This window comes from Zingiber officinale, chromosome 10A, assembly GCF_018446385.1.
Source record: "Zingiber officinale cultivar Zhangliang chromosome 10A, Zo_v1.1, whole genome shotgun sequence".
NCBI classification, from domain to species: domain Eukaryota; kingdom Viridiplantae; phylum Streptophyta; class Magnoliopsida; order Zingiberales; family Zingiberaceae; genus Zingiber; species Zingiber officinale.
In genome coordinates this window covers 40,912,005-40,933,800 of record NC_056004.1, presented here as the reverse complement: position 1 = coordinate 40,933,800, position 21,796 = coordinate 40,912,005, and the positions used below count along the sequence as shown (strand labels likewise).

Sequence of the window (21,796 nt, the reverse complement as noted above, 5' to 3'; positions counted from 1 at the left end):
TCTCTTCTTCTTCTCCTTCCTGGTGTTTGCTCTCTTTTGTGCGTCTTTGTCTTGTTGTTCCGCGCGATCTCTTTTCTCTCTTCCTCTTCTTCCGCGGTTCAGAAAGGTTGAGAGGTATTGCTCTCTCTTTGCACAATAATCAGCTTTCCTATAAATTGTCATATATTTATTTTTTTATTATTTTTTCTCTTTCTTTCATATTTTTTATTATTAGATGGAGGAAAGAGATGGAGGAGAGAGAAATTTTTTATTATTAGAGGGAGGAGAGAGAAATAGTATTTAATATTTAGGGAATGAAATCCATTCATTTAAATTTGAATTACTATTCATAAAATGTATATTTAGGGAATGAGTAGAGTATCTGATGCGGATGTTTTTTAATATAAAATGTAAAATTTAAAATAAAAATTTAATTTAGGATAATTACTGTGGATACTCTTAACATGCAATTGTATTGCAGTTCAATCTCACATCTCAAGAATAGATAATGGGTGCAGGCAGTATTTAAACTGCACAAATAAAATCGTAACAGTTGATATCTATTTGTGGACAGTTATGCCAAGTGTCGTTCCTACTGAACCAGTAATGAAGCCAACAATTGGTACCTAGATGATTTAATTTTACCTAGATTATTTAATTTCGATACCATGTTTAAAACCTAAGCCCTGGCCTAGGAGGGGATCCACAGGATACAAGATAGGCACGGTTTGCATTATCATTTTTGGGGATTCAAAGCATCCTGAATTTCCAGTTCTGAAGAAATGCTTTTAGATTCAAATTATTCACCATGTGTATACATTTCAGCAATTCAACTAAGAAAATATACATGGTCAACGAAATCAACATATTGTAAATCCACCATTATTTTCTTGTATATTATAAAAAAGGCATCCTACAGTAAATTTTAAAGTCTATAATGCGTGCAAAGAAACCATGATTAATTTGTTCTAAATTATTTATAGACAAAAGCAACTAGAGTCAAACATCAATTCGTGGTGCAATCCACCATTAGTTAACATGACTCTAATTTACTTAAAATTGATCTAACTCATTCAAATTAATTAAATTATATTATAATAATTTTGATCAAAATTATTATAACATAAAATAAAATAGTTAATCATGCTATGGGAAATTCGTCATCCTGAAAGCCCTACGACTGCCCCACAGCAAGTAAATCATGTACCTACCGAACGTATTCTCATATCAGAGAATATTTCTCATCGGATTCATCTAAACTCGATCCTTGCTCTGTGTCATAAATCTATCACATCATTACGTAATCAAGAGTACATTTTGCAGGCTAAGGATGGGACCCTGCGTTGGAGCCGCATCCTATCCATTTGAGGCTCCATGCACCGTATCCAACCACTAGTCGACACTGTTCCTCTAAGCCTCCCAATCCAGCCATGGTCTTCCTCAAGCAATTCAATTGCTCCGCCCACTTGCCTCTTCTGCTCAAGTCTCCAGCACCAGTAAAGCAGAGGGCCATCTGCCATCAAGGTACCGCAACTCCTTAATTGTTTTCCCCTCTTCATATTGATCTGTGTTCTGGATCACCAGTACTCTGTCTTCAATTTCCTGCAGCCAAGTTGTCGAACAGGGGAAGCTTGGTGGCGAAGTGCTGCAGCCAAGAGGAGCAGAAGAGCGAGAAGAAAGGCTTTCTGAGCCTGGAGGAAGCTGGGCTGGTTGAGATCTCAGGGCTCAGCACTCATGAGCGCTTTCTCTGCAGATTAACTGTGGGTCCCTCATGCATGTCTCAATCTATGTTAGAAGCATATGAGTCAGCCACACCACTCATCCTTCTTAATAATAATACATTTGTTTTTCTCAGATATCATCGCTGAATCTCTTGAGAGTAATCTCAGAGCAGGAAGGAGTGGCTATTGAGGAACTAAATGCAGGTAGAGTCTGTGACTGGTTCATGAAAGACAAGCTCAAGAGGGAGCAAGATTTGGGGTCTGCAGTTCTCCAATGGGATGATTCTGAGTTCCAATTTTAACATATTATTCATTCAGAATTGAAGGTGTCAATCAACCTAGAGATTTCAAGTCTATTGGCCTAGAGCATCTACTGATGAAGTTGATCATAAAAGTTCTTACAGTTCATATACAAATTTGTATATCAAATCTTGTGCGTGAGACATAATTTGTCTTCATCAAACACAGAGTACTAAGAACTGTCATATGTATGCGTCAAAAATTATCATTGATGCCAATAAAAAAAAGAGGCAGATGTGACTGAAGTTGATTATGAGGAGGCTTTTGATAGTGTATTAGTGTTAGTTGGAGGGCTTTTGAATATGTTCTAATGCTTAGAATCTTCGGTGCACAAGGAGGGATCATTTTGAACAATTTGTCAGGCTCTTGGTTTCATTATGGCAGAAGCCAAAGCGAAGGTAATCTTCTTTCTCCTTATCTAGTCATTCTACTTGCAAATGTATTGCATAAATCCCTTCACCAAACACAGAGCCGTACCTGTGTACGACAGGGCCTGAAGCGCATACTAAAAAAATGACTCTTCTGCTACGATAAATAATAATAAAGTTCAATTTACAAATAACATATATATTAAATATATAAAAAAAATTAAAAATAAATATATTACATCAACAAAAAAAATAATAAATATTTAAAATAATTATATAAACACTACTCGTATAGATGTTTTAGAGATAAAAATAATTATCAAATCTGCATAATTCAATTGTCGAACTCTTTCTTTCTCAATGGATAACATTGGTAGCCCATTTAGTGTATCCTATAATACTGATACCAATGCGGTAGCCACAAGCAGTAGCAAGACGACAAGTAGTAACCACCATGCAATTAGGTCGCAGTTCGTACAAGCGACTGAGGTAGCGTGTGACAGCCCCGTGCTATGCAATTAAGTCACGCGAACAAAGGTCAACTGCCAACCCCCGTCGAGTGAGATAGCCACTGTGAGAATCGACGTGATTAGGTCGCACAAACGATTCTTGTTGCATGATTAGGTTACAATTAGTGTCACGTGTTGCAAGACAAAGAAGATGGTCGAAGAAGAAGATTATGATTACCTCTTGTTCCGTGGATCCGTGCCTTAGTAGAAAGAACGCCGAAGAAGAAATCACGTGCAAAGAATAGCAACACCGAAGAATAAATTATGTGCAAATAAGAGTCATGCGTCAATGTGTGCCTCGGAACTGTGAGAATAGGTTTAACGACCATTTAGGATTCATATCTCTAATTTTTTTAATAAAATAATGGGCCCTTCATTGGGCTGGGCCCTGAGGCGATCGCCTCTCTGGCCTCATGGAAGTTACGGCCCTGACCAAACATATGACCTTGGATTTATTGTAGGGGCGACACAAGAAAATTTTCATATATTACAATATGCTAATACCACACTTTATCTTTTTTCAAGCTAACTTAGATTATATATTACACTTTTTGAATCATAATGGTGATATTTTTGGTATTCAGCGGTCTCATAATAAATATGGAGAAATCCTCACTTTGGAGGCAAGAAGCTATAAAGGAGCTAGTTATCTAATAGGGATCTTTGGTTTGGCCAGTTTAAGATCTTTGGATATCATAGACGCACTGGTAAGCCAAATTGATCATATGATCATCTCATTGCTTGAGAGGAATGAAGTTTAGACTTATAGCGAAGAAGTTTTATATCCTATGGATGAAGAGTCACTTTGTTAAATAGTGTTCTCACATCCATGGTTATTTGCTTGTGATTAATCTACATCTTACTAGCTTGATCTCAACAAAAAAAATATCAAAAGCGACAAAGTTTCTTCTAAACCACCAGTTTTCTCATCACAAGTCAAATATTTGACATCTTGAAGTTTGGTATACACCCAACAAGAATGAAGTTAGTTTAAATGGCTACAACATGGCCTTACTTTGCAAAAAACAATGGTCGAACTGTTTGTATAATTGAAATAGCATATTCTACACTCAGGAATGGAAGGTGACAAACCTCGGAGGGGCATTTGGAAGGTGTTAGATTGTTGTCACAATGACATTTTGTTAGATTCAGTAATGGACATAGTAGATGGGTTGGAAATACAGTTTTTAAATGGATCTTTTCATCCCTCTTCACTATCTACACAACTCGGGAAGGAGAACTAAAGCAAGTCAAGCAACCGAACCTCCTTTTTTTTGACATTGGTACTGCATTTACCTAGGACTCTGTGTATGCAATTAAACTGCTAGATTTGAAAAAAAAAGGATTAGAGGTGACCATGACCCTGAATAGGTTGGCATATTGTGGAGATAGACCAATTTGAGTAACTTGATAGTTAATCTGCATATGAGATGAAGATATTTAGTTGAATAGATATTCCATAGGTTAAATTGATTAGGTGCTTGCACTTTTCAATCATATTCAATTGGCTAACTATAAGAGATAAAATCAAGAATGTAGCTGTAGCTTTCACCAGCCAATTACATCATGTGTTGAAACAAGATACAAGAAAATGTTCAGCATCTCTTTTTCTCACCTTTCTTCTATGTCTTTCGGTTGGAAGGTCATATTCCCTATATTTTTTTATGGTTGGCTCGAGCAATATATTCTGATAGGAGTGAATAAATCTTATCACCTTAATCGCCCGACGATAAACATATGCATGACATTCTTGCATGATTCTAGATAATTGGGAGTCAATGCATGTTGATCTTCCAATCCAACTGATCCTATCATAAATCGGAAAAAATAGTGTACTGGACAAGTGACTTTAGTATTGACCGTGAGAAGTCTACGAGTTGGAACTAGAAGGCATGCTGAACAATCTTATGTGTCAAAAAAGAGAGTAGAGGAAAGAAAATATCAGTAATCGAGTCAGGGAGGGGTCCCCAACGTAGGTACTCTGACACTCAAATCAAATAGATGACCGATAGGAAAAAGAACTGTAATGAACAATAGAAATAAATAGTAGAAATCTAAGTGCCTTAGGTTGCTTAGCGTATTTTTTGTGTACCTGCGTCTGTAGATGGAAATCCCGACCGATGAATCTCAATGTATTACCAAAAAAGGACCAACCCTTCTAATATTCTTGCACATTTCCAAAAATGGACCCACCATCTTTGTGATTTGCAGAGTAGAAACTTCCCTAATAAAAGATGCATAGGGAATATTCCTTTATTTCTCTGACAACTGTTATACAAAATGCCAAAAGGGAATATTAGGTCGTTGGATTGATGAACCCATAATATGCATTGTCGGCAAGTCGACTAAGTCTCCTTTGTGGCCCAATCAGATCTCGTTTGCAAACGCGGTCAGGCTGACTTCAAGAATAATGCTACTCTTTGAGGACTCGACCTCCGCTCGGCCTATTTTCTTGACCTAAGAGTCTGGTTTGGTCGGGCCCTGTGCCTAGCATGTCCGATAGAATCTACAATCTGATCAGCCAAACCACTCAGCAGAGACACTTGACTCAACTCTAAATGGTGGTAATGCAACTCGAGATTTCATCGGTTCTGATGAACTCAGGATCTGATCGGACCAACAGTTTGACTGGCTAGACCACTCGGCTGAGACATGGGATCATGTTAGTCCTAAGTGTTGACCTTCCTTGACCTTGATCGCCACATCAGCTTATTTCCTTGACTTTGACCCCAACTTCGACACATTATTTACAGTATCACAAGTCTCTCATTCAAGTCTTGTCGAAGGAGGTTACAAGCCTGATTGACTAAACATTTGTGTTTCTTTTGTCTCTCATTCTCCGCTCGGACGCTTGGCCCTGATTTCGTAGCTCGGCTTGAGGTGACATCACACTGGCACGTTGGAAACTGGGCACATCACTTATCATTAATACTTAGTATAATAAGCATGTCTTTTATCATAAGCGTGCTTACCACCTCCTATTCCTAATAAATGCGACCTATATCTTTCCACCACGTGGCATACTCTTGTGGAAAGAATATATGAAATGACAAGCTACTATTGAGATTTGATATGACCTTTATCGGTTCAAATTTAACGATTTAGATAGATCCTCTCTCTTTCAACTTCGCGATCGGACGATTGTGAAAGGCTACTACTAGGATTTTTAAGGTTTACACTATTCGACGCAACCCTTAGCATTTTCGTATTCTCCTCTTCGTCTTCTTCTTCACCTTCCTTCGCAGTTACTAGTGATTGTTCAAGCCTCTCTTTAGTGTAAGTGCATTTTCCTTCCCTTTTCCATTCACCTTTCCTTTTCCTCATGGCTTCCACTCCTCCCACTGTTGTTCACTGCCTCTAATACACTTCCACCACCTCTGACTTCAACAACAGGGAAGTGGACCAAATGTGACTCGCTTACAATATCCCCCGTGATCATCATATCATCATTCAGATGGGCTATAATCGTCTGAATCTTCCCCTGATATGCTACTCAACTTTATTTAAGGACCAATTTTTAGTCGGCCTTCACTTTCCCTTACATCCGTTCTTCACCAAAGTTTGCAACTACTTTCACATTCTCTGCCAATAGTTGACCCCTAATTCCATTAGGCTACTGTGTGGAATCATCATTTTGTTTCACTTGTACCGAGTCCCACTACATCCCGATTTTTTCATTATTTCTATTATCCGAAGAAATTCGAGTTGGGTGTCTTCCTCTTCTAAGCTCGAGTGGGTGATATTTTCTTTGACAAGACTCCCACTTCCAACAAAAGTTGGAAGTCTCATTATTTCTATCTTCGACCGGTCCCTCCAGTGACGACTTTCTCGACCGGATAACAAATGGAATTCCCCTCGATTCCCGAGATAGACATATTTGTTGGTGCAGTTTGCACTAACGGTCTTAACTCAAGTTTTGATGAATGACAAGTAAGTTAAGTTAGGTGTTAGTGTGATCTAATCACCTTACTAAGTGTGCAGGAGTTAACCAGATAGGTCAACGGGTCGACCGGATCTTGGCACAAAGTTCAGATAGGTCAACAGACCGATCAGATATCTAGAAAGAAGTCCAGCTAGATCAACGTGCCAACTGGATAGCTAGTACAAAATCTAGCTAGGTCAACGGGTCGACCAGATAGCTGTTACAAAGTTCAGCTAGGTCAACGAGCTGACCAGATAGTTGGTGCGAAGTCCAGATAGGTCAATGAGCTGATCGGATATATGACAAGAAGTCTAGTTGGGTCCACGGATCGGACAACTAGCAATTTGGTAAGTAAAGGCAAGTTATTGGAGGAGAGTGACTAAGTGAGGGCGCGTCCCGGTCGAGGGGGCAGTAGGCATCGATCCAGGTTAGATCCATTTCAGATCCCTAATCTAAGACCTTGACTAGTTTTTGGTCTTAGGAGGATATAAACTAATTACTACCACTTATTATTATGCTAACTTTATTTTGTAAGATAGATATTTTAGTTATTAGACTAACACATTTTGCAGGGTAAAAAGGAGCAAAGCTTTCAGATGAACAGTGTTTGAAGGCGCCTTCAAATAGTGAAGGCGCTTTCGTACTGTTCATGGAAGGCGTCTTCCATGACTATGGAATGTACCTTCCAAGGGATGAAGTTTGGTGTTTGGAGAAGATAACGCATAGAATTTGTGGGATAAAGTTTATCCCATTGGAGGCTCCTTTAACACCTATGGAAGGCGCCTTCCAAGTTCTTTATAAGCCTACTCACCCAAAACTTCATTAACAACTACTATACGAGCTACTATGCGTTCTTTTGAGGTTCCGACTGCTCTGGGCTCTTGCTACAACTCGGTTGCGAAGCTGCTATGCCCAATGACTGTTCCGAGGACTTTTGACCACGGTCGATAGACCGACATCGATACACGAACAAGCCACTTCGATCCTAAGTGTCAGTAACATTTTTGTACTTAAATTCAGCAAACGGGAAGTGCAGTCTGTTGCACTTCTCCGATCTTATTTGTACTTGATTTCCTCTTCCGGAGATACAACTTTATCCCATTGGAGGCTCCTTTAACACCTATGGTGTTGGAACCCCAAGGTTGGTTTTGGTGTGATCAACAAGTTAAGTTAGGTTCTGTTGTTTTCTAACCTTGTGTCTAAGTGTGCAGGAGCTTAGGAGCACAGGTACTCGAGCGGAAGACGCAGCTAGCGAGAAGGACGGCACGCGGTGCGTCCGAGGGACGAGGCGCTGCGGAAGAGTACACCGGCGGACGAGAAGGAAGTGCGCGCGATGGTTCCGAGGTACGAAAGACGAAGCGGAAGATTGCTCGGGGAGCAAGAGACGCAGCTAGCGCGAAGGTCGGCACGGGGTGCGATCGAGGGACGAAGTCTGCGGATGAGTACGCTGGTGGACGAGAAGGGACACGCGACAATTCCGAGGGACGAGAAGCCGGAGGGAAGCACGCTCGAGAAGACCGGAAGATGGGTTCGGGTGAGCCCTCGGATGTCCGAGATCACCCAATCAAGCGGATCCGGAGCGGAAGAACCGGACCGAGGCGGGACTTAACGGAGAAGTGGTCCCGGACAAAAGTCAACCGCAGTTGACTTTTTACTCCGGGGCGCCTTCTGGGCGCCCGGACCTGATTTTGACCAAGATCGCGATTACGCGATCCGAACGTTGGGGATAAACTTTATCCCCAGGCGCCGGAACCCTTCCAGCGCCCACCAAGGCTATAAATATAGCCTTGGTCCAAGCTCTCAATCAGTTCAGAAATTGTAAATAACACTTGTGTGCTTCCACCTGCTTAGTTTAGCTTTCTCTTACATAAACGAGGCTTCTCCCTTGAAGGAGCTCTTAGTGCGATCTTCATCCTTGGATTAACAACCTCCCCGGTTGTAACCAAGTCAAATTCGGTGCCTCGTTTTTATGCTTTATTTTCTGTTTAATCTATTTTTTATGTGTTAGCTTAATCGTACGAGAAATGGTTGTGTTTGATTTTTCAGGGCTATTCAACCCCCCCTTCTAGCCGGCCGCATCGGTCCAACAAGTGGTATCAGAGCCGAGGCGCTTCAGGAGGATTAACCGCCGAACGAAGCAACAAGATGGCCGGATCCAACATCCACACACCAAAATTCGAAGGGGACTTCGCTAGCTGGAAAAAGTGAATGGAGGTATTTCTTGAAACAGATTATGATTTATTACTAACAATGGAATTTGGCTATGAAGCACCAGAGGGCAAAGCAAGAAATCAATGGTCAAAGAAGGAGCAGGCTGACCACGTGGCAAACAAGAAAGCAGAATTTCATCTGCTAAGTGTACTTCCAACACAAGAAGTCAATAGAGTCGGTACCTATAACTCGGCAAAGGAGCTTTGGGAGAAATTTCTTGAGTTACACGAAGGAACATCCGAAGCCAAACTTGCAAGACGGGATTTACTTCGTAACCAGCTTACAAACCTCCGATTTGAAGAAGGTGAAACAATTGCACATCTACACTCGAGGATTCAGGAACTCATCACCAGACTTACGAATCTCGGAGAAGAGGTAAGTAACCGAGACTCGCTAAGGTATGCCCTAAATTCCTTTCCTAGAAACTCAAAGTGGGCATCACTAGTAGATGCCTTTTACATTTCAAAAGATCTAGAAAAAATTTCATTAGACGAATTCTTTTCAACTTTTGAAGTGCATGAGTCAAGATGTGCAGGTCCGAAGGAGCCCAAGAATAATGTCGCCCTTAAAGCTTCGAGAGACGAACCTGAGTCAGAATCTTCTCTCGACGACGAGGAAATGGTAATGATGGTAAGACGATTTAAAAATATTTGTAAATCTAGGAAATCTAACCATCCGCAGGGAAGAAAGAAAAGAACCATCCGCTGCTACCATTGCGATGAAGAAGGGCACGTCAAGGACAATTGCCCTAAACTGAAGAACAACGGGAAGGACAAGGGTAAGAAGCCTATCCAAAAGCGCAAGGCCCTAAAAGCGACGTGGGACGATACGTCGTCGGAATCAGAAGTCGAGGAGTTCTCCGGGCTCGCGTTAATGGCGAGTCATCAAGACGACGACGACGAATCAAGCTCTTCCGAAATGAGCATCGAAAGCATCAATGAAGGGGGAGCCACGTCCGAAGAGAGCAGCAGTTCAGGGGGAGAAACCGACAACGAGATCGACAAGGTAAGTGAGGTACGATCTCTTCCTCCTAATAAAATGTTTAAATTCATTAAAATTTTAACAAAAGATTGCTGCAAATTAGAAAATGAAAATAAAGACTTAAAAGCAATATTAGCTACATCTTGTCCGTTAGAAATGCTAGATAAATCAAATTTAGAAAATGAAAAATTAAAATTAGAAATTCAAAATTTAAAAATTCAAGTAGAAAATTTGAAAAACTATACTTGCTCATCTAAAACCAATTTTAGAAGGTTCAATAATTTGAATTGGTATTATAGATATCACCAGGGACAAATTAAAAATATCTCTAGAAAATATGTCCCTAAAAACTTTTTAGTTAATCCAGTAGGTTGGAACCTATATTGGGTTCCTAAATCATGCTTAAATTAATTTTAAAGTAAAATTAGCGCTTTAAGTGAGAAAATTAAACAAAAATTTCTTTATGGGCTTTGACTAGAAAGTGGTTGTTGCTCCAATAACCAAGAAGGCCTAGTGCCTCGCCACTGCCTGGAAGCCAAATATTGAAATAAATGTTTAATTAATAAAGCATTAATACTAGAATTATTTAATGCTTTAAAAAGTTATTCAAACATGGTTCAAAATTTTGACTTAATTTTTTTTTTAAATAATTAGTTTTTTTTAATTCTATTTTCAAAAATAACTTTTACTTAGAGTGTTTAGAAAAAATTTTCAAAAAAAAAAAAACTATTTTTTCCTAAGTTCAAAATTCTTTTACTTAAAATTTTACTTAGATTTTATTCTGCTTGTATTGATTCAAAAATATTTTTCCAAATATTTAATTAAGTTTTATTGATTGCAAAATTCTTTTTCTAACTTAGAATCTTTTGACTTAGAAATTTTTTTTAAGGTAGCTTTTCAAAATTTTCTAAGTCTTTAACCCTTAGATTTTTTCTTGGAACCCCATTTTTTTGTGATCAAAGGGGGAGAAGAATAAGTATAAGTCTAGGGGGAGGTAGCCTAAAACTATTTTTTTTCTATCTTTGTGCACTAAATTATAAATTTAGTTAGTTTATTTTTTATCTAGTTAACCCTAGCTTAACTTGGGTTGATCACACCAAAAAGGGGGAGATTGTTGGAACCCCAAGGTTGGTTTTGGTGTGATCAACAAGTTAAGTTAGGTTCTGTTGTTTTCTAACCTTGTGTCTAAGTGTGCAGGAGCTTAGGAGCACAGGTACTCGAGCGGAAGACGCAGCTAGCGAGAAGGACGGCACAAGGGACGAGGCGGAAGAGTACACCGCCGGACGAGAAGGAAGTGCGCGATGGTTCCGAGGGACGAAAGCCGGCGCGGAAGATTGCTCGGGAGCAAGAGACGCAGCTAGCGCAAGGTCGCAAGACGGGTGCGATCGAGGGACAAGTCTGCGGATGAGTACTGCTGGTGACGAGAAGGACACGCGACAATTCCGAGGGACGAGAAGCCGAGGAAGCACGCTCGAGAAGACCGGAAGATGGGTTCGGTGAGCCCTATTCCGGATGTCGAGATCACCCAATCAAGCGGATCCGGAGCGCCCGAACCGAGACGGGGACTTAACGGAGAAGTGGTCCCGACAAAAGTCAACCGCATTGACTTTTTCGGTCCAGGACCTCTGCGCCGGTCAGTCCGGGCGCCCGGACCCTGATTTTGACCAAGATCGCGATTTACGCGATCTGAACGTTGGGGGATAAAACTTTATCCCCCCCAGGGCGCCCGGAACCCTTCCAGGCGCCCCGACCAAGGCTATAAATATAGCCTTGGTCCAGAAGCTCTCAATCAGTTCAGAAATTGTAAACAACACTTGTGTGCTTCCACTGTTTAGTTTAGCTTCTGTCTTTCTGTGCTTACACTGCTGTAAACGAGGCTTCTCCGCCTGAAGGAGCTCTTAGTGCGATCTTCATCCTTGGATTAACAACCTCCCCGGTTGTAACCAAGTCAAATTCGGTGCCTCGTTTTTATGCTTTATTTTCTGTTTAATCTATTTTTTATGTGTTAGCTTAATCGTACGAGAAAGGGTTGTGTTTGATTTTTCAGGGCTATTCAACCCCCCTTCTAGCCGGCCGCATCGGTCCAACATATGGAAGGCGCCTTCCAAGTTCTTTATAAGCCTACTCACCCAAAGCTTCATTAACAACTACTATACAAGCTACTACGCGTTCTTTTGAGGTTCCGACTGCTCTGGGCTCTTGCAACAACTCGGCTGCGAAGCTGCTATGCCCAATGACTGTTCCGTGGACTTTTGACCACGGTCGACAGACCGACATCGATACACGAACAAGCCACTTCGATCCTAAGTGTCAGTAACATTTTTGTACTTAAATTCAGCAAACGGGAAGTGCAGTCTGTTGCACTTCTCCGATCTTATTTGTACTTGATTTCCTCTTCCGGAGATACCAGAAGAGGCGTTTAGTGAATTACCCATCGATAGGTTTACGAAACTTGGGTCTTGGAGTAGGAGTCGCAAAAAGCTCTGAACCAAGTAAAATCGCCTGTGTTTTTTTGTGTCTTTAAACTTCGTTCATATTTTCCGTTGTGCACACTTATGTTTTTTCAAACGATAAGATAAGTTTTTTGAAAATCACATGATTCACTCCCCCCTACCACGTGCGTATCGGTCTAACAAGTGGTATCAGAGCCAGTTCTGCTCTGAATTGGTGCAACCACCAATCAAGCCAGGGAGAATTATTTTATTTTCTTTTCAGATTTTAGCTTTTCGTATTCAATTTGAATTGGTAAAACTTTACCTATTCAGATAATATTTTCTCGTTCAGTTTTAACTTGAAGATGGTGCAACACCACTCAAGTTCTTCGGAATATTTTTTCTCAAACTCTGCTAATCCAATACCAAGTTTTGGTACCTTCTTTAGTTGCTCTTTTTTAGCTCTAAATGGCCCAAAATGAAGGATACAATACCGTCTGTCTACCACTCTTCAACGAGGATGATTTCCCATACTAGAAGAGGCGAATGGAGGTGTATCTAAAAACCAACTTTGACCAATGGTTCATCGTCACCAAAGGATACAATGCGCCTATCGACAACTCCGGAATTCCAATAGACCCAGAAAATTAGAATCTAGAAATAAAGAAAAAGATTCAGATTGACTTTAAGGCCCTCAACACAATCTAGTACGGGCTAACGAAGGAGAAGCTAAATCGCGTCGGCCCACATGAAAACGTAAAGGAACTATGGGACAAGCTCATGGAACTGCACGAGGGAACCAATGACGCAAAGGTAATAAAGAGAGACTTATTTTTAATAAATTATTTAATGTTAAAATACAGGAAGGTGAGACTGTCAGTCAGCTGTACGCAAGGATAAAGGATATCCTTAACGAACTCCACACAATCGACCACCAAATAGAGAACCGGGATATAATAAGGTATGCTTTAAACGCATTTCCTCGAAATATACTATGGGTATCCATCGTGGATGCCTATAAGATTTCGAAGAACTTGTCCAAATTAAAACTAGATGAATTATTTTGTGAGTTAGAATTGCATGAACAGACTAATACCAAAGTTGAGAAAGGTGTTGCTCTTATTGTAGGGTCATTAAAAGACAAATCCAAATCCAAGCCAGAACCTGAAGTCGAGTCTGATCCAGACTCAGACAATAGAGAATACCTAGTGAACTTGATAAGAAAAATGTTCACCAGGAGAAAGACTAATTTCACTAACAAGGACTTGCAGAAGATCAACTCCACCTCCAACTCTAATATCAATAATGTTACATGATTTGGATGCAACAAGAAGGGACACTATAAGACCGACTGCCCGAGTCTGAAGAAGAAGAAGGCCCTTAAGGCGACTTGGGACGAATCGTCTGTAGAAGAATCGGATGGTGAAGAACCAAAGCACACCAACTACCTCGCTTTAATGGCTTACAGACCAGAATCGGAGAGCGAATCAGAAGATGGGTCCAAACGTGAGTCGAGCCACGAGTCCGCACTCATTTATGAAGGTTTCGATGAGGTATATCTTAGTTTAAGTAGAAAGTTTTTTAAGATCATTGAATGCTTAAATAGGAAATTAACTAACTCTGAAAATAAAATAAATGAATTAACAAAAGAAAATAAAATACTTAATGAACTATTAAAATCAAATTCAATGACTTAGCTGATTCAACCTTAAATCCTAACTCAAGTTGCAAAACTTGAGGACAATTTCAAATTAAAAAGTGAAATAGTCGAATTAAAAGAATTATTAGAGAAATTCACAATAAGATCCAAGTATCTCGACATGATACTTGGATCACAAAGAGCTATGTACAACAAGTCCGGACTAGGATATAAGTCCAGCTAAACTAATAAAAACTTTATATCCTTAGTTAACCAAAGTAAAAATCAAATTAAAGCTTAGGTTCCAAAAGCGTGCTTAACCACGCGAGTAGGACTCAACCAATACTACGTACCTGAAAAATGAAATACAGTATCTAAAATCAAATAAACCAATTAACTCAAACTTAAATCCAATGAACCACATAAAACAAATTGAACTAAGCCTAGATCAAGTAAAAATAAAATTAAGCCAAACTCAAACTATAATCAAATCCATTATAACTATAAAACAAAACGACACAAATCAAAACTTAAAATCTAAACCCAAAAATTCAAGGGGGGCTCCAAAATAGTTGGCCCCTCCAAAAAATAACAACTTACCCGAATGGGTAATTAAGACTAGTTTAAAAAGGGACAAAAGTTTAACTTGACCATTGGTACTGGTGAAGTTTTGGATGATAGTAAGCTAGGGAAACTCTGTTTATGCATGTCTAGTAAGATATAGTTTCGACCTAGTGCATTTGGCTTAGTGGAACTAACTGAAACTACCCCTTACGGATCCTAACTAGTTAGACCAAGATTTTGTACCAAGTTCAGTGGATAGGACTATTTGAAAAATCTCGAAGGTAGTGTTACTTTAATGATGTCCAGGTGACTCACCATAGTTTATAAGTTTATCCAAAGAATATCTATTTGTTGAATCTAAAGGTAAAGTTGAATCTAACACAAAGTTAAACTAAACTCTGAAATTAAACTTAATTCATCTCACAAAATCATAGGATTCTCTGATTGAAAATATAGGTTAGGTGAGATAACTAAGGAAAATGGAAATTAAATTAAATTAAATTAAATTGAAATTAAATTAAATTCAAGTTAAATTAAAATAAAATTAAAATTAAAATTAAAATTTAATTTAATTTAATTTAAATTAAATTAATTTAAATTTAAATTTAAATTAAATTCAAATTCAAATTCAAATTCAAATTAAAACTTAAAATTAAATTCAAATTAAAAAAAAAATGCACAGACGCCTATTGAAGGCACCTCTGACCCCATCGGAGGCGCCCTCAGGAGGGTAAGAATATTCTCGCCCAAACCGACTAAAGGTGCCTTCAGTCGGTTGAAGGCGCCTTCGATCCAACTTTTTCCAACGAACAGAGCTGTGCTCTGTTCGCGATTTTGGACCCAACAAGGCGCCTTCCAGCTGCTTTCTCCTGCGATCTTTCACCTCCAAACCTCAAAAATACTTCCTAGGTATACCTTAACTCAATATTTCTCATCAATACTTAGTTTACATGTAGTTTCTTTTTCAATTTGTGTTAACATGCTTATTTAAAATTAGGAACAGATGACATATTGCTCCTAGTCCTAGTAATGCTCCATCTGATGATGCTAGGTTTCCCTCTGAGCGGCTTACGCTAGATTTCCTTAAACATACATATATTGCGCTAAAATCAAGTTAGTGTACTGCAGTCATTCAGTAAACCTAGATTTGTGTGCCCAATTCTATAACAAATTTAGTTAAGATAGATGACCTGACCTATTTCACTAGAGTTGGTGGAAAGGACTTTCACTTTCCCCCCACCTTATTATATGATAGTTTGGGACTTAGGAGATCCGCATGTCCATTTTTGTGCTACCCTAGTAGGGATCTACCATTTGGCGAGCCCTACTCCCACATTACATTAGATACTATCTACATGTATTTTTTTTGGAGATGAGAGACTACCTTCAGTGATAGACTTTAGGTCATTCTCTCTTAGGATCCAAGACTATATCCTATATAGAGTCCTGACCACATGCATTTTGCCGATCACATGGCCTAGACATCGATATTACATTACATATGTTTCATAATGTCATTCATGTGTCTAGTCTTGTCATTAGGTTACAGGTTCATATGCCCTATTGTCACATACTGACATACATATTCTCAACCATAGGGGTAGATATGACCCAGGGTACGACCACCTCCTCAGTGCATATGACGAGATCGGACAACGTCAACTTGCATTAGTACATATAGACATTACTGCTAAGGGGGACTAGCCTGGAGAGTAGGACCACAACCAGATATACTAGGCGAGGATGAGGATGAGTTACCCGATGAGGAGATGCCAGCATTTACGGTCGAGGAACTCTTCGGATATCCTCTGACTCTAACCCAGCCCTCGACCTCGACCCAGCTCTCGACCTCGCTATCTATCGGGGACCGACTTGCTCGACTCGAGGAGTCCTCCGCACAGCCATGGTAGTCAGTCTCAGATGGATTTAGTACTATTCGGGGAGAGATGACTACCATCTTCTCCACTCTCTGGGAGGAGATTACCACTGGTTTTCAGCAGATCCTGAGGACTATGCGCGCACCTGAGCAGCCTCCACTTGCTTATGATGATTAGACTTGATTATGTTTTTATACACGATCATGCATTATAGTTGACTTTATATATATATATATATAAAAGCTTTCCTTTTCTATTTTATTTGTTAATCTAGAAAATTGCCTTTAGACTAGAGCTATTGTTTTCAAAATTACTTTCAAATGATTTATAAATTTTTTTAAAAAAATCCTTACCTATTTTTTTATAAAAATTTTCATTTCCTTAGCATTTCAAAAATTAATTTTAGCCTTAGTCTAGATCAAATACATAGAAAGTATGTTCCTATATATTTAGGACTTGAGCATCTTACAAACACATTACTACTCCCTTGATTGTGGATTTCAAAACTTAGAACGGTGTGAGATGCATAAGTAGATTGCCTAGACTTCAGATGTTTATATCAGTGCATCAACGCAAGTATATGAGCGTAAAATACCAAATTCATGGTGATTAGGTCAAGTCATGTAATGCCCACCCCTCCATTACTACTCTAAAGAAGGGACGGGGTTACTTACTTAAACATACATACATGTATATGCATATGAACTCATGGCAGCAGAAGTGGGTTGTCTAAAATTTAATTTGCTCATATGCATATGGACTAAACATAATTCATGTGAACCATAAAATCGTATAACATAGTAAACATGTTTAACATACTAATCCTTCAACATAACATGTAACTTGATTTATCATCATCTACTTAACATAATTCATGATCTCATAAGCATACCAACATGAATAATAAAACATAAGAGCATAATCTATCCATGCTAGTCCAAGTAGTTATCAAACATATAGTTAAACATGGTTCACATAAGGTCAAAACATATATATAATTTCTGAAACACAAGGATCTATTCCACCATGCCACACCCACACACATTCTTGCCCTTCCTGCTGCTCCTCTTAGCTTAGCCACTCTTTTCCTTTTTCTGCAGTACAAGGAAACATAAACTATAAGCACATAGGCTTAGTAAGTTCCTTTCCTTCTCACAAAAACCACAACTCATGCGTAAACATAAAATCTTATCATAGCATGTGAGAGCATAAACATAAAATCAAATCATATCATGTGAGCACATAAACATGAAATCATATCCTATCATGTGAGAGCATAAACATAAAATCATATCATATCATGTGAGATCATAAACATAAAATCATATCCTATCATGTGAGAGCATAAACATAAAATCATATCATATCATGTGAAATCATAAACATAAAATCATATCATATCATGCGAGAGCATAAACATAAAATCGTAACATGGTCATATAAGTATCATAGACATATTTTCAAAGCATCTTACATAATCATAAGAAAATCATATAACATGAACTTGTAGATGCAAGATGTTTTTTTAAAAACATGTATCATGAAATGAATATATATATACAAGATGTCCTTTTGAAAACATATATCATATACATACTTAAACATAATCTCAACATGAGGGCCCGGCTTGTACCACATACATACATAAATGCGCGCATCCTAAATAGATCCAAGGTAGCTAATCTTGAACCTACTAGGAACTAGGCCCGTTTCATAGACCATCGACCTAGGGGCAACTTAGGAGCCCATCCCTTTTACTAGGCCCGTTTCATAGACCATCGACCTAGGGGCGCTTATGGAGCCCACCCTTGGTACAAGCCATACAAAGTAAAATAGCATATCATGTTTCTTATCATATCATACATATCATGTTCTTGTCATATCTTGGCTTATCATGTTCTTGTCTTATCATGAAGAGTGCTCTTGATCCCAACTTAAGGGGAGCATCTCTTAGGTTTTTCATCTTACATAAGCCTTTCATAAACATATCATGTCCTTGTCATATCATGTAACATAGCATGTTCTTGTAATATCATGAAACATAGCATGTTCTTAGCATATCATGAAACATAGCATATTCTTAGCATATCATGAAGCATAGCATGTTCTTGTCATATCATAGCATAGCATACATAACATAAAGCATAACCTAAGGAATCATAACATGATGGCATGTGTGTACATAACATAAAGTATATCATAACATAAAAGTTCATACCATATCATGTAGTATCATTATCATGCATGGTTAGGGTTTTGAACTTCCTACAAACCCTAGAACCTAACTTGGCCGAACCATCAAAAGCATGAATCCTAGGTTTTTATGCAAAATAAAACATGGAAATCAAATACCTAAGTTCTCATAACATTTAATATAACAAGTGAGTCCCTTAGGAACCCTAGGTAGCTTCCTAACCTAATTCCCTTGTCTTGGCCGAAACTTGTGAGCATGCTTCTTGGGTTTTCAAGTAACATAAAATATGGAAATTAAATACTTAAGTTCTCATAATACTTAACATAGCATGTAAGAGCTTTAGAGACCCTAGTTAGCCTTTAACCTAATCCTTTCTTTTCTTTTCTTTTTCTTCTTAGCCGAACCCTAGTAGCATGGTTCTCAATCTTTTTCTTCAACATGAAGCATGAAAATCTTAAACTAACATCATATAGTGGGTGACATATAATGAGGATTCATAAACAAGCATAATTAAATTCTAAAACTTCCTCTAATTCCTTTATTCCTTCTTGGCCGAAACCTTATGAGTATGGTTTTAGATCTTTAATCAACATGAAACATGAAAACTTTAATCTAACATCATGTAGTGAGTTACAAATCATAAGGGATCATAAATAAGCATAGTTTTCATTTAAACTTTTTCTAAACATCTTTATCTTTTCATGGCCGAATCCCTAAAGAGCAAGGTTCCAAGATCTAAGCAACATCAAACATGAAAAACCTTAACCTAACATCATGTAGTGAGTTACAACCATAAGGGATTATAAACAAGCATAGTTTTTATTTAAAACTTCCTCTAACCATCCTTATCTTTTCATGGCCGAAACTTCAAAAGCAAAGTTCCAAGATCTAAGCAACATCAAACATTAAAAACCTTAACCTAACATCATGTAGTGAGTTACAAACCATAAGGGATCATAAACAAGCATAGTTTTCATTTAAAACTTGCTCTAACCATCCTTATCTTTTCATGGCCGAAACTTCAAAGTGCAAAGTTTCAAGATCTAAGCAACATCAAACATTAAAAACCTTAACCTAACATCATGTAGTGAGTTACAAACCATAAGGGATCATAAACAAGCATAGTTTTCATTTAAAACTTTCTCTAACCATCCTTATCTTTTCATGGCCGAAACTTCAAAGTGCAAAGTTCCAAGATCTAAGCAACATCAAACATTAAAAACCTTATCCTAACATCATGTAGTGAGTTACAAATCATAAGGGATCATGTACAAGCATGGTTTACATCTTAACTTTCCCTAACCTCTCTATTTTTTTTATAGCCGAAACTTAAGAAGCAAGGTTCCATCCTAAGTTTCTCAAAATATTTTTTTAAAAAAATAGAAAACGTAGGAGGCTACTTGTACTGCAGGTGAGGGGGATACTTACATCCTCTCGCTTGATTTACTAGGTGAAGTAACCTTGCTTGGGAAGCTTTCCTAGAGAGAAAATCCTTTGGTTTGGGTTTCGGCAATGGTGAAGAGAAGAAGCTTGATTTCGGTGGAGAGAAGGAGGAGGAGGAAGAGAGAGCAAATGAATTTTTCCTACTCATTTTCTTATTTATTTTCAATGAAGGAAGAAGGCAAAACCAACTTCTCATTGAAAGAATAAGAAGAAAACTTTAACTTTTCCTTCTTAGTGAAGGGGGCCTTCTCTTTCCCTACCTTTAACTACAATTTCCCTCTCTTTTATAATAGCACACCCCTGCTGGGGCTACTGGTTATGACATAGAACCACTTACTAAGAGGTCCAAGGTTCAAACCTTGGTCATGTCTCTTTTTGGTTCCATTTTTCTTTCATTTTTAGAAATATTCATATAAGGCTTATTCTAATCATTCAACAATTCTTATAAAAGACTTAGGGATTCTATGGGTGTTCCTAAGAGCGCCGCTCACTTAGCTACCAAGATTTATAAACTCTAGTACTTAAGCCTGGAGGTTTAAAGTTTGAATCCTGGGGAAGGCAAAAAATCCACTGGCCAGGGGTGGAAAGACCTAGTGAGTAACGGTACGGCCAAGGGTCGTCGGTCGACGACATTAGAGGTCGCTAAATGGGCCGACAACATAAGGGGCCGCCAGTGGGCCGTCGCAAGGGCCGCCCAAGAGGCCAAAGGGTCTGGTCGTTACAATAAAAAGGCGCCTTTTATTGTAACGACCCGACCCTTTGGCCTCTTGGGAGGCCCTTACGGCGGCCCACTGGCGGTCCCTTATGTCGTCAGCCGCCTCCCCCAAGATTAGAATTCTACACCTCCAGGCTTGAGCACTAGAGTTTATGAATTCTGGTAGCCAAGTGAGCGCCACTCACTTGGCTACCAGGATTCATAAACTCTAGTACTTAAGCCTAGAGGTCTAGAGTTCGAATCTTGGAGGAGGCAAAAATCCACTGGCCAGGGGTGGAAAGTCCTAGTGAGTAACGGCACGGCCAAGGGTCGTCGGTCGACGACATTAGAGGTCGCCAAATGGGCCGACGACATAAGGGGCCGCCAGTGGGCCGCCGCAAGGGCCGCCCAAGAGGCCAAAGGGTCGGGTCGTTACAAGTCATTCACTATTAGTCAAATACTAACTAGATACAATCACTTAACCTGACTAACCAAATGAACATTGTTATCTTTTGATAGTTAGTTAGTAACTAACGATTAGATACTTAAGAGCAATTTCTAGTTGATCAGATTATCCTCAATTAATATCAGGTTCAGGTTCAGGTTCAGGGGGAGGATATTTAAAAATGATTTTCAAAATATTTGTTGTGTTTAAATATACTTATATTTTTTCAAAAACTCTTTTTCAAAATGTTTAATTTTTCAAAATCATGTTTAAAATTGTCTCATGTTTAAAGCATTTGAAAAATGTTTTCTAAATTTTTTTTAAGTATTTTGAAAAACTAGAATACTTTGAAACTTATTTTGTAAATTTTGTAATAGCTATTTTTAGTTGTATAAAAGTTAGATTTCAAAAACTTTCCTTGGGCAAACTTCTAACAATTTTTGGTTTGAAAAATAAGTGTTTTGCGAATTTAATTTTTCAAATGATTTGAAAACGTTTAAATTTCTTAAACTCCCCC

General features: G+C 38.7%; 1 protein-coding gene across 1 annotated transcript; it reads left to right on the top strand.

Annotated features, from left to right (window-relative positions):
* The first annotated feature begins 1,337 nt into the window (after positions 1-1,337).
* On the top strand, positions 1,338-2,354 carry LOC122027444. Its single transcript, XM_042586409.1, has 3 exons — positions 1,338-1,503; positions 1,588-1,739; positions 1,835-2,354. The coding sequence occupies exons 1-3, from the start codon at positions 1,410-1,412 to the stop codon at positions 2,000-2,002; spliced, it is 414 nt and encodes a 137-aa protein (XP_042442343.1). The 5' UTR covers positions 1,338-1,409; the 3' UTR covers positions 2,003-2,354.
* The last annotated feature ends 19,442 nt before the right edge of the window (positions 2,355-21,796 follow it).